General features: G+C 37.2%; 1 protein-coding gene across 1 annotated transcript in view; it reads left to right on the plus strand.

Annotated features, from left to right (window-relative positions):
• Positions 1–6420, plus strand: part of TMEM106B (transmembrane protein 106B) — a 9609-nt gene extending 3189 nt beyond the window's left edge. The window contains exons 2-7 of the mRNA XM_010022177.1: positions 1–63; positions 1318–1477; positions 2315–2455; positions 2640–2689; positions 5000–5053; positions 5782–6420. Of these exons, the coding sequence (XP_010020479.1) occupies positions 1–63; positions 1318–1477; positions 2315–2455; positions 2640–2689; positions 5000–5053; positions 5782–5920 (607 nt within the window). The 3' untranslated portion in view covers positions 5921–6420. The remainder of the gene's footprint in view (positions 64–1317; positions 1478–2314; positions 2456–2639; positions 2690–4999; positions 5054–5781) is intronic.
• The last annotated feature ends 6124 nt before the right edge of the window (positions 6421–12544 follow it).

Here is a 12544-nt window from a genome sequence, read left to right on the forward strand (position 1 = left end):
ACAGGAAAATCAGCTGGTAGCGTTAATTCCATACAGTGATCAGAGACTGAGACCAAGGAGAACGTAAGTTAATAGTGAGCTGTGATACATGAATCTACAGTTAATTCTTCTAGTTAAAATTCAGCAATTTAAAAAAGAGAGTGATAAGAAGAATCAAGGAAAAATCATTGGAATGTTTACTTGCATACAGTACTGAAAGAATCCTGCTCATGAGTAATATCAGCCTTAACTTCTACCTCTTGGAGGGTTGTTTATTAACAGGCATGCATATACTACTGGTGTGCATACTCCCATGAGTATGTCTTACAAAGCTAAGTATACTGGATGATATCTTCATGTGAATACTTACCCGAATGTCTACAGTAGTTAATGCAAGCATTCATCAGTCTTTCTAGCATCTTAATTATCTGAGCAGATACATCTTCAATGTTAAAAGTCTTAAGTAAATTGATAACTTCCTTGATAAATACAAAATAAGCCACCTGGAAGTTAATTGGTAAAGCTCTGAGCAGCTAGCAGAATCAACAAATTCATCATTCCAATACAGTGTATTTAATATTTTTTTACTAGGATCCACTTAAAGGTTTAATTAGAGTGCTCAGGGCTTCTTGTTCTGACACTTTCTATTTATTTGTTTGGTTTTTGCCTTTACTATTTGGATGTTTCTGTAGTAAACAGAAATGAGTACCAGTAACTTGTAATACTGTCCTGGATGATACATCTGATGCAATACTAGCACAAATTTGAGACCTGTTACTTGTAGTGCTCTAATTTTGTGAAAATTGGAGCTGCAGTACAGCCTTTTGCTTACATATTTTTTTATTACACAAACACACTTTAATAGTAAGTTAATTATGAATTTCCTGCTCCTTAGCAGGAGTCTGACAGTTTCCCTGAAAGTCTTGTATATCAAAGAATCACATGTAAGGTGTATAAGCTTTATTCTTTTTTCTGGTTGTGTTGCACAGGAGTCCCACAGAGTGGCAAGAGTTCTGCTATAAACAAATTTTAAGAGGAAGTGCTTCTGTTTCAAAGTACATAAATAGTTACCTCTTCTATTTTCCTCCAAGTTACAAATGTTGGGGTAACCATGTGTTTTGAAATTTGATTTCTGATGTATATGCAAAAGGGACATCTCTGAGACACAGATGTGAAGTGCAGCATAATGGTTTTTTTTTTTTCCCCTCCTTGAGCACTAGTGGAAGTTAGAGATAGACTGAACTAGTTGTATTAACTAGTCATGCTCCTTACCACTTAAAAGAAAATAACATGACATTATTGTTTAATGTGCTGAGATGTGCTCTTCTTTGCTTCCAGAAAGCTCTACGTGACTGCTTCTGTAATTGTATGCTTACTACTTTCTGGGCTGGCTGTATTCTTCTTGTTTCCTCGCTCAATCGACGTTGAATACATTGGTGTGAAGTCAGTCTATGTCAGTTACGAACAGGGTAGTCGTATAATATATCTTAATATCACGGTAAGTCTAGCTATGTTTGCATGTTTGTAATGGGTAAGTGCAACAAGAGATACTACTGCAACAGTGTTAATATGCATAGAAATTGTGGTCTAGCTGGTAAGCCTAGTTAGTACCTAAAGAAATACAAGCAGATATAATGACCAGTTGGAAAAATGTAACTGGACCTGCTGTGGCTGGTTCCTTTAGCTACAGCTAATAGAACTGAGTTGCAAGCTACCACTGGTCTTCTATTTTCATGGGAACAGTGACTTTGAAGTTCTCTGAATTATTTTTGGAATATGAGTGAAATGTAATGTGTGTATGTGGGAATGTTATTAAATGATGTCCTGATAGTATGCATCTGTCAAAACTGGTTTTGAGGGAAAATGGTTATTTATTTTTTTTATTCACCTTAAAACTTTAAAGTTATCTTTTCTATGTGTTTCTTGACTTCTTGGTAATGCAGTCAATACAGACTTGCCTAAAGACATTTGTTAGAGTTCCTCATTTTAAATAAAGCAAGGAGAAGATGGTCCTGTGATAGCTAAATTTCCTGGAAGTAATAGTTGAGGATAGGAAGAAATGTGTTCTTTGCAGTGGAGGGTAGTCACCAGGGAAGTTGTGCAGGAAGTTTGTGCAGTTCAAGATATTCACAAAAAAAAACCCCAGAAAGAGGTTAAGTGATTATGTCCTGTGTGTCATCCTGTTCCCCCTGCCTCCAACCCCCAAATCCTAGAAGGCAGGAATATACTTGCACGATTTCAGGTATTACTGTCTCAAGCATGAACTTCATAATGTGTGCTTACCAAGATACACAGGATAACTGTTAGTGTTTTGTTTGGTTTGTTTGTTTTTCAGAACACACTAAATATAACGAATAACAACTATTATTCTGTTGAAGTGGCAAATATCACAGCCCAAGTTCAGTTTTCAAAAACAGTTATTGGCAAAGCACGGCTAAACAACATCACCAACATTGGTCCTCTGGATATGAAACAGGTAAATAGAATTGTCTTTCAAAGTTGAATACATGTTAATCTTCATATATAAATATACTCATATGTGTTTATTGCTTTTTTCTCTTTTTTTTTTTTTTTTTTTTTTTTTTTTTTTTTTTATTTTAATTTTTGGCGCCCCACAGTAAAATTTTTTTTTTTTTTTTTTTTTTTTTTTTTATTTTTAGATTGACTATATGGTGCCCACAGTCATACAAGATGAAATGAGCTACATGTTGTAAGTGTACTCGCCTCTAAATATCACATGGGTCTGATTAAAAATTACAATGGTGCTAAACCCAACTTTTTTCAAAGTCAGCAGAAATGTATTTGCAGAGATGTGGCATTTTCTTTGTGTAAGTTTAATAGTACTGAAAAGTAGTTAAAACATGGTTATTTCAGTACTTGCACATAGTGCCTTACAGTACCTGACTCTCAGCACTTTGAATGATATCTTTTATCCTAGTGTTTCAGGCCTTGGCAATAACTAGGACATGCTGTTTTGGTGGGCAAAAATGCAGGTGTGTTCCTCTAGTGAGTTCTCTAGTAACTTTCCCACTGATTTCTCTGATGGTAGAGGGAATTTGTATTCTATGCAAATTAGAGGCAACTTGATATTTCTTTTTGTCAGACCATGTGTATGCAGTGGTAAGAGTGTTTATAGCCTGTTTTTTGTTTTAAAGCGGTTTCATTCAGTCCTTCTGAAGTTCATTTGACCAACAGACTATTAGCTCAATATATCTTGCTAACAAAACCAAATGTTAGTTCTCTTGCACTGATACGCAGACTGAACAGAGAGTTAACTATTGAGACTTCAGGTCTGCGTGCAGTTCCAGTGGATCCCAGCCCCTTTGGTGTGGGATAAGGCCTAATATCTTTTGAAGTAGTATAAATTGAAATAGGTATGAAATAGCAAACTGGGCACTAACTTTAAATAAGCAGGAAGTGTTACACTTCTGTCAGTCTTAAAAACATGTAAGTTAGCTTTATATAAACACTGAATCTTTTGAATTTGCTCACCCTTTGGATGCACGGGGAATAGATAAATGTGGCCTTCATAGAACCTGTGCTAATACCTACCTAGTCATGTTTTTGGTGCAGTAATGTGTTGAAACTTGTCATGGTCAGTACTGTGGCCTTAATTTCAGTAATGCAATTGAGAGTCTGTTCCCAACAATAGCTGCAACTTTTACCTGCAAGGTGACTAACCTTAGGAAAACCTGAGTGAGTTTGGATGTGTAGAGAGGTGCAGATAGGCAAGAGCTCCTCTGCCTATGGCCTGAATTGAATGGATTTCAGGCTCTTCTGTCATAGCTGCAGCCTTTATAGTAGTGTGGAACAATGATGTGCTTGCTGTTTCAGTTCAGAGGTGGATGATGAAGTCTTGGAGTAGAAGCAGAGAAACTGTCATATGTCAGTGCCAGTAGCCTGCCCTAGAGACAGCAAGTGTGATTCGTTAGTTGAATATCCAGCCAATGTAGCTTCAGCTTGGACTTCTTGGGGTTTTATATTTGTCACTGTTTGGGTTTTTTCTCCACACACAAATATTAACTTTTCCAGTGACAGCTGTGGGATCGTCTTTCTAATACAGACAGTATTAATATTGTGGGTTATAGCATCAGGGGTTGTACAGTCTGTCACATTTCAGTGCTTCCCCAGCTAGTCAGTTTAGGTCTTATGTTATGAGCAAGTTATTTGGATCCTGGAGAGTGCATGTCCTGTAAAATCAGCTTAGGTTGAATACAGGAAATCTTGGAGACCTGAAGTGACTGCATACAATCACCTGGATTCAGCAGACCTGTATGATGAAATCGGCACCATAAAAGGCATTTCCACACATTTATTTTAGAGAGCTGGCTCAATGTGGAGTTCAACTTCAGTGTAGTTTCCTAGCTACCATTTTCTATTTTGTGCTGTGATGTATTTCTTTTTTGGATTTGGGGTTTTTTCTTTTTCATTTGTGGTTTTTGGTTGTGGGGTTTTGGTTGGGTTTTTTTTTTGTTTGGTTGGGGGGTTTTTTTTGGGGTTTTTTTTTTTTTTTTGGTGTGTGTTTTTTTTTTTTTTTTTTTTTTTTTTTTTAGTTCAGAATCTCAGGAAATAAACCTGCTTGGGGAAAATAATAATATGTTGATGTTGTACCTCTGCTTGTTAGCTGGTATGTGCTGTTGGATATGAGCTGGCTTTGTATTATGTCACAGGTTGTCTGTATTTTGGATTAAAGCATGGTCAGGTTAACTTCACTTAGCTTGTGAAACACAGTTGACTCCATCTTTCAGAACACTTGTGTTGGGAAGCATTACATGTAAGCAAGCAAATGTGAATATAGTTCATTTGAAAGCAACACCATGCATATAAAAGTAGACCTAGGTGAAGATAGAGTCAGTGGCAGTGTTTTTTAAACAAGTGTTTTTGTTGCCATTGCCAGTAACTCTGTAGTCTCTATATACATAGATAGCAGAATTTCCAGTTGAAGACACGGTTCTTGCTTTTCAGATAATTGCCTGTAAAAGCTCAATGCAAATCTAACAATTGTTTTTCTTTTTTGCAGTGACTTCTGTACTTTAGCATATATCAAAGTGCATAACATAGTAGTGATGATGCAGTAAGTATGGAAACTTTGTTGGAAACAATTTTAAAAACCATGTCATTCTAATTGAAATATTACTCAAATACATAATCCCAGCATCTGTGCATCATAGAAAATGAAATCATCTTGCTTTCTACTGTAGTAGGTTCATAGTTCTTGAAACTGAACTGTGTCTTTGGACAGGTTCTGAGGGTGTAAAGACGATTGAATAAGCGGAGTTGTTATTACTATATCTGCTCTGCAGCTTGGCCATAGTCATGGCAGTACTAAGGTCTCAGATACTTCAAAATTAATTTGTATATCGGGCACTATTCTAAAGTTTCTGAGATCTTCATGGTCTTGAATCAGTTACAGGCTTTAGTAGTCTGCCAGAATCTGCTTTTAGTGACTGCATAAATATCACCATGGTGGGATCTTTTTTTGGGGGTGTGGGTAGTGTAGACCAGCCATGGCTGTAGCTTCTATAATAACTTGCTTTCTCCTCAGAAAGCAAGGTATTAATGAGTGAAAATGAGCTTTACCATCTTCCTTGGGAAGGGAGGGGGTGTTAGTCTCTGTTCAGGGAACCAAATATCTTTCATGGAGAAAATCTATTGTGGTAAACTAGTATTGGTTCTAAGTTTATTTAAAACTGGCTTTGTTCCAAAACTTTTCCCTTAAAAACCCTAGTAATGTAAAAATGTTTATCTTTAGAATAGGAAACTCAAGTCTTTTACGAAACAGCTGTTTTGTCTTTTTTTAAGAGTGACAGTGACAACCTCTTACTTTGGCCACTCTGAGCAGACATCCCAGGAGAGGTACCAGTATGTGGACTGTGGAAGAAACACAACCTATCAGCTGGGCCAGTCAGAATATTTAAATGTACTTCAGCCTCCACAGTAAAAGCACCTGTCGGTTAGTGTGGAATGACTGCTGATCCTCGCAGAGATCCTTTGAGTAGGACTGGTACTACCTGAAGGGGAGAATATATGCATGTGAAGCATAGCAAACATGATGACCTGTTCACTTTAGATGCCAGGAGGGAAAAGGTGCAAAATGTACATAGATGCACTTGTTAAATGTTGTGTTTTCCCCTTCTGTTTGCTTTCTATTACTGTAAGCACTTCTGTCATGTGGTGGGAGGGAGAGGGGGAATATCAGATACTTGAATTGAATTGGGACCTTTCCTTACAGTGTGGTACATCAACTTAGAGTAACTATGTGTGCATCTGTGTTTAGGTGAAATGTGACACTAATGAGCATTTTAGAAAAATAGATACTCATAAATTTTAAGTTCATACTTAAGTTCTTGATGTTTAACTATTGAAACTGGCAGTATTACTACTTAAGTATCAAGATTACTTTGAGGTATCTGGTTGTGAGACTTCTGTTAGTAACCCAGTGGTGATAGTTCTTTATTTTTGGGTTCTACTTTTTCTTTGCTATACATGATTAGAGGTGAGATGCAATCTCTGAAAGCCAGGAAAGCTCTCTTGGATGACACTATACTTGAATGCGCAACTTCTAGAATCTGGCATCATTTCATTTGTATTCCCTCCTGCTACCTCTGGGATGTTATAAGGAGAATGTATGTTGTTAAAGTTGGGTTTAAAAACAAAACAAAATCCAACCCCTCAGTCATTACTGACAAAGGAAAAATTCCATACTGTAGAAAATGAATGAGTGAAGACTTAATGTCTTTCTACTTTGATTTTTAGTAAACTTCTGAGTAACAACTGTTGATTTAAGAATCAGGATTGTACAGTTGGAACTAGGGGGCAAACTGTTTGAGCACAGGTTTGGGCAGCTTGTAGATTTTCCTAAGTTTTATTGTTTTAATATACCATGTATCTAAGCTACTTGTAAGTGTTAATATGTTGCGGGGTGCATATTTAGTGCGCAGGCTCAGTAGGCAATGCAGTAGTTACCTGAATCTCCAGAGCACTCAAAATTCACATCAAAGTTCTGTAAAGGAGAGTAAAGCAATTCTTTCTGTAAATGCAAATGCTAATGTAATCATGAGACTGACTTAAAACAAAGCTATGAAATAATTTCAGTAGGATAGTTTGCACAGTGAGAAATTCTGGGGTTGTTATCAAATGCGGTGATTGTAAATTTGGGGTCCAAAGTTGCTAGACTTCTTAAGGCTGACTGTTCTAAGGGTCAGGTACAAAACTTTTTATTAACTAGATCAGAATTGTTTTCTTTCTAAATCAGATCAGATGCAGCTGTAAGAAGGTATTACTGAGACTGTTGCATTGTAATGAATAATTTTTTAAATCAATGTTGTGGTTTTTATGCTGCCCATCTCCTGGTAATAAGCTATATAAAATGAATTAACAGTAAACACTGTGGAAAAAGGCTGCTGAGTAACTTCTTGCAACTGATAGTCTGTTATGCTTCAGTACTTCAGTGAAGGCACATGTCTATATTACTCTTTTTTTTTTTTTTTCTTCATTGGACTTTCTTAGGTGGACCTAATTCGGTGAGTGGGGAAAAGAATTTTGCTGATTTCTATGTAGGACTGATTTAAAAGAAATTAGGTAACCATACAAAAAAAACCCCTCCTCTGTTTGAATTGCTTTGGGAGCTTAGTCTGAATGTCTGTTAAAGATTTTGGAACCCAACCTGTCAGTTTCATATAATTGTTGATAAGATGAAGATGCCAAAGAACTGGAACTGGAATAGTCAATTCTGATGACTTACTGTAGTTATATTCTGAAAATTATTCTTGAATCTGCATACTTAAAAGGAAACTTTCTTTATTACGTCTTATAGTCATAAGGGAAACTAGTGCACTACTGACTCTAGTCTTCCTAGAGCATAGATGAGGTTCAGTCCTGTGCTTCATAAAAATGCATGCAGAAGCTTGTCTGCTAGTCTGAAAAGGTGGAGGTGATAACTAAAATCCAGGACAGTGGGCAGCTGGCTAGGAGCGGAGAGATAAACTCTTCTGTGTTTTCCGATGTAAAAAGATGCTTATATTGAAGATAAGGGAAAGAATTCTGGTTTAGATCATGTGAGATCTGAAGACAGCCAGTAAGTGATACAGGTTTTAGGGTTGTTTTTTGTCTCTTGGCCTAAGTATTTACACTAAAGAGTTTTTGGTTTTGTTTAGGGTTGTTTTGGGGGTTTGGTTTTTTTGTGGGTTGTTGTTGGTTTTGTTTTTTTTAATAGGAAAATAAGAAAACAGGTTTAGGCAGATACCTTAATTTGAAACAAATTTTTCTTCAAAGGACAAGAGGTAATCTAAAGTAATTGGAATGGCACAATGCTAAAATTATTTGGTGACAGTGATGAATGCTGCTTGAACAAGCATAATGGAGGGAGGTTACACTGTTTATGCAGTGTTGAGATTCAAACTGGTCTTTGAAAATTTGGCAGACACACTGAAAAAATATTTAAATCTGTATATCTTATGTTGCATTAAATCATTGGTTTTGGCTAATTTAAAATAAAGAATTATGAGTAGAATTACTCTTCCCATGTATATGGCAGAAGGGGAAGATACAGCTCAATATCTGTCATCTGGGATATCTAATGGATGTAAACTTCAACATCATCAGTTTGTCGTGGACATCCTGAATGACTGAGAGTTCTCATCTTAAAAAATAAAGGGTGGGTAAAGATCCTGTTGATGAACCCTCAAATTAAGTCAGTTACAGGAGAATCAAAGGCTGAAGGTTCTGCATGTGCTAGTACGTCCTTTAAAAACTGTCAGCATGTTACTAACCAAGCAGGGCAAGTATTTGAATTAAACTACTAATTTTAATATAACATCTCATCAGGTAAGCATCTTCTTGAATAATTAACTTAGGCTTGATTTCTGTAGCTGAGCTTGGAAACATGCTAAGGAAGTAAGGGAAGTCAGTATGAACTTGTATAACTTTGTAAATCAGCTATGAGAATAGATCCAAATGACAGGCCTGTAATTATTTCACATCTATTTTTTTTTAATCTTGATCTTAAAATTAAAAAGGTAAGTCTTTCATCTCCCTGTAAATCAGTAAGTACAGATTCTCTCCAGAAGGTCAGCTTGAAGAATCATAATTTTCTTTGTTTTGTTTTCCTGTAAGATGGTTTCTGAAGGACTTCTGAAGTGATTTGTATTTCACTTGTAACTTCCCTGTAATCTTAGAATGCTATCAGATACTGCCATTGTAGTGCTGTATTTCAAGGGATTTATTTCTAGCATAATTCTTTTCATTTGAATCCTTTGTAGCAATTCCCCTACTAAAACCTTGCACTTTAAAATGAAAGCTATGTTAGTTATATCAGTGGTCCAGATGCTGCACTGTAATGGTACCATTGGAAAAAACAAAACTTACTGTATTCTGTATAGAGTAACTGTAAAGCTTCAAATTTGTAACTTAAGGTAAATTAATATTGAACACCTAAATGTATAAAAATGTTGGTTATTTGGCCATTCTGGCCTGGAGAACAAAATTATTTTACATTTGAAATATGATGCTTTAAAAATGAATGAATGAATAAAAGGCACCAAACAAAAGATCTCACCATCAAATACCCATTTTGAGAGATGTAAAGGCAGGCACTGTAACTAAAAGATGTAGTACCTGACACTTTTGAATTCTTGGTGTGGGGAAGAGCCTGTAGAGGCTCACTCATGATTTGTTTCCTCATCTTGATAGTTAGAGGATAATTACTTAATTCTTGTGTGAAGACAAGCACAAGTGTCTTTTTTTCTTGTGTGGTATAGCTTTGAAGTTTTTAATGCACTTCTGATGTCTGCATGACCTTGCTATTAACATTGTGGTGTTTATATTTTGCAGCCTTATGTTGGCAAACTTAAGTACATGCCTTAGTTGACTTTGCCCTGGATTGTCCTTGAAGTTCTGCAAGTGAATAAAAGTTTCCATGGCAGTATATTGCAGACATGGCTGGGCTTTTCAGCGTGTGGTATATAAAGCTAACCGTTCCAGCTCTGAATCTTAAGTCTTTGAATTGAACCATCAGCGTCTTTTAACCGTCTGACTGAAGTGCTGTGCCTCCATCATGAGGGTGCTTGGAGTAGTGTGAGTATGGGAGGGATATCTAGATTCAGAAAATAGATATCCCTCTTTTTAAAAGAAGAGTGGTGTTATGCAGCATTTAAGGCCTTTGGGGTTTTTTTTATTATTTGTTTTGTGGTGGTCACTGGGGGTCTTAGGTGTGGTTTTGCTTTTCTTCCACCCCTCAGACCTGTAGTGGGCTATGTGTCTGTTCCCAGATAGCATCTTCTGAAATGGGTGACTTGTTTCAGAGTTGGGCAGCTACATGAAGGTTAACATCCATTGGACTGGAGTTCAGAAGCTGAGATAAGTAACGCTAGCAGTCATATGTCTGAGGACTAATTTTTTTACTTCCCTGTCTAACAAAATGCCACAACCTTCCACAATGCTTCCAGGTTTACTGTTAGCTCTGAAAGGGAGGAGTGAGTATTGTAAGTGCAACCAATAAACTTTAATAATGGACTACGTGCAACCAGCAAAATGTTTGTTAGTGTTTGCTCTGATCATGCCAAAAAAACTTGGATTTTTTTCTGGGGAGTGAAGGAATAAAACTCAAGTCAAAACCCACCCAAAATGTGTTGAAAACAGTAATTTGGGTACAGCAAAAACATCCAGTGTTTGTCTATTTGAGAAGTCACCTTTGTGTTTTTACCTTTAGCTGGAGAATTCTCAATATTACTAGGGGGGTAGTTTGGGGTAGTCAGTTCTGCTGCCCTACAGCTTTTGCCATAGTGCTTTTCTGCCACTAGGCAGGCCTGTTAGACAGGAACAGTTGTCTGCAAGGAATGTGTACGAATTAAAGCTAGTGTTGGCTCCTGCAGTACAGTGTGAGCCCGGTGGCAGTAATGTACTAATCCCCATACTGTCCTCTTCCACCAGCCATCATATGGGTTTTACCACGTGGATGCATATGTCTTTTGGTACTGAAACTGCTTTTGCTTTGCATGGGCAGGGATGCTTACTGCCGGTCATGCAAGTAGATAATGGTGCCTGAATATTTTGGGTCTGACTGTCAGTGATTTAGTCTGGGTTTTTTTGTTTAAGGAAGCCAACGTAACCACTATTAACATCCACTGTACAGAGTGTGCATATAATTGCTTGAGATATGTATAGAAATACTAATGAGTGATAACTATTTTTGTAACTTACTTGTAAACTGTTGTTCTTGTAATTGTGTAAACCATCTATCAACTTAAGCATGATAAACTCTCTAGAAGTCAAGGGGTATTTGGGAATGACTTGCAGGATACAAGCAATCTTAATGGAAGCTAACTGGGACAAGGGATCTTGTTATTTAGAGGTTCAAAATCTGGAGTTAACTTTGTTATGAATATGTTTCTAGACATGATTGACTCAATAATATTAAATTTTCTATCAAAAAAAGCCTGGGGTCATGCTTTTTTTTTTTTTTTTTTTTTTTTAACCTGACTTAATTTTGTTCTCTTCCTTCCCTGTTTCGTACAAGTTTTCCCTCTATCTCCCCACCTGCTTTTCCCACAAGCTATCACATATTTCCAGTGATATCATTCCAGGTTTTGTAACCACTGGCATTCCATGATGTGAAAACTTTGCACTTTTTTTTTTTTTTTTTTTATACTGTGCTTTATGTGTTAAGTCTGTAATAAACTCCAGTATCTGAAAGCTAAGCACTATCTGTGAATAAATTGCTGTTGTCTGACTGGACTACTAGAGTAACTGAATTAAAAACCTAGGCTACCGTGGTGGGTTAACCCCCCAGCCAGCATGTGAGACACCCTCCAATGCCCTCAGTTGCTTATACACTCTTCCCCCTGGTGGGATGATGGATCAGGATACAGACAATTTAATAGGGGAAGCTAAGCTGTGTGCTCAAGCAAGGCAAAATAAGAAATTTATTTCCTGTCAGCAGGCAGGTGTTTGCTACAGGAAGACAAACACCATAACCCTCAATCTCTCTCCATCCTCCTTTTCCTCAGCTTTTATTGCTGAGCATGATCCTATATGGAGTATCCCTTTGGTCATCTAAGGGCATGTGTCCCTCTAACCCCTTGACCATCCCTAGCCTATTCACTGCAGAGTTGAGGGGGGGAAGAAGAGGAGGAAACAGTAAGAAAGGAAACGTGGGTGCTGTATGAGCACTGCTCAGCATTAGCCAAAGCACTGGTGTGTTATCAATGCAACAAAACCAAAAGCCCTGCTAATGTCAGAAACCTGAAACATTTCAAAACTCTCCCTGGCGGGCTGTAGGTTGCCTTCCTTTTACTTCTCAATTTCATACAGCTTTCTATGTGACTGTGTTCTTGTGCTAATGCATTCACCTGAGAGGACTTCAGGTACAGTAGCGATGAATGACACTAATTGCCTTCCAGTGTGAAGATGATGTCTATCTGGCAACTTAAGGAATACCAAATAGCACATTTAATTTTGCTACAAGTCTCTTGATGTCACTTGAGGTAAAAATCCATCCACAGCCTTGTTTTGATTTTTTTCATTAGTACTTCCCCCCCCCCCCCCCCCCCCTCCTTCCTACGCCCCC

This window comes from Nestor notabilis, unplaced genomic scaffold (assembly GCF_000696875.1).
Source record: "Nestor notabilis isolate BGI_N333 unplaced genomic scaffold, ASM69687v1 scaffold27479, whole genome shotgun sequence".
Lineage (NCBI taxonomy): Eukaryota > Metazoa > Chordata > Aves > Psittaciformes > Psittacidae > Nestor > Nestor notabilis.